Source organism: Buceros rhinoceros, unplaced genomic scaffold, assembly GCF_000710305.1.
Source record: "Buceros rhinoceros silvestris isolate BGI_N320 unplaced genomic scaffold, ASM71030v1 scaffold29771, whole genome shotgun sequence".
NCBI classification, from domain to species: Eukaryota; Metazoa; Chordata; class Aves; order Bucerotiformes; family Bucerotidae; genus Buceros; species Buceros rhinoceros.
In genome coordinates, this window is record NW_010396439.1 from 1 (window position 1) to 1,211 (window position 1,211).

At 52.8% G+C, this 1,211-nt stretch overlaps 1 protein-coding gene across 1 annotated transcript in view; it reads left to right on the plus strand.

Annotated features, from left to right (window-relative positions):
- Positions 1-296: 296 nt before the first annotated feature.
- XRRA1 (X-ray radiation resistance associated 1) overlaps positions 297-1,211 on the plus strand; it is a gene marked incomplete at its 5' end in the record, with an annotated part of 9,315 nt that continues 8,400 nt past the window's right edge. Inside the window, 1 exon segment of the mRNA XM_010145910.1 lies at positions 297-395. Coding sequence (XP_010144212.1) covers positions 297-395 — 99 coding nt within the window.

Sequence of the window (1,211 nt, forward strand, 5' to 3'; positions counted from 1 at the left end):
GCTTGGAAGGTCTCTTCAACCCAAACCAGTCCATGATTCTATGAGCTAAGCTACAGTTGCCATGCCAGGGTATCCACTGTTTGCCTTTATTGGAGATAGGATGCTGAGCTAGATGGTTGTTTAGACCGATTCAATTTAGCTGCTCTCAGGTAGAATCTCAGTTTTCTATTAAAATACTGACAACAGCCCCAGTCCAGACTCCCCATGGAGACACCTTCCCGCAGTGACAGCAAATGTCGTATTTTTCACCTGTCTTTGCTTGATCATGTTATTAATGAACCTCTTTGTATCTGCAGCTCTGCTCATTTCAGGTTTCCATCTCTGGAGGTCTTGTTCCTGGATGACAATCGTCTGTCAGACCCAAGCATCTTTGTGAGCCTGTCTCATCTCTGCAGGTAAGGAAGCACCTGGCAGTGGACAGCTCTGGCTTTCGGGGGCTGGCCGGGGCACTAGGAAATGCTGCAGATCAGCTCCCGCTGTGTAACGTGGGCTTTCATGATTCAGCTAGAGAGGAGTCATTAGGAAGGGGGCAGCTCACATGCCCCTCAGCTGTGCTGGGCAGGATTTGGGGACATCACAGAGACCTTCTGATGTTCCCCTGGTGCTTCCAGTGCTGCCAGCTGGAGCTGGGAATTGGGTCTGGCTTCCTGGCCAGTATCTGCCAAGACATTCCTGGAGGAAACTGAACATTGTCTGCAGTCATGAGAGAGGAGGAGGTGTGGGCAAGGTTTAGGCATAAGATTGCAGGGCTGGAGTGTGGAGGTTTGGCTTTCTGTTCTTGCCTGAGCAATCTCGCGGCCTTGGCCAAGTGCACTGGTGATGTTATACTTCCATGGGAAGGTGGAACATTGCTAGGGAATCCCAGGAGGACTATAGCTCGCCAGAGCCCTGGGTGACATACTGGACTGCCATGATATCTCCTTCTTCATTACATTCTCATCAAGAGGTGAACTTCGAGCTAAGTGGCTTGGCACTGGGGGTGCCCACTGGGGGTGGGGGCACACCTTGACTCCTGGGTTCAGTTTGCGCCCCTTCGTCCCAGAAGGACCTTGAGGGGCTGGAGCGTGTCCAGAGAAGGGCAATGGAGCTGGAGCAGGGTCTGGAGCACAAGTGCACTGAGGAGAGGCTGAGGGACCTGGGGGGGTTGAGCCTGGAGCAAAGGAGACCTTGTGGCTCTCGACAACTCTCTGATTTTTGTTGCCCGTTGGGGT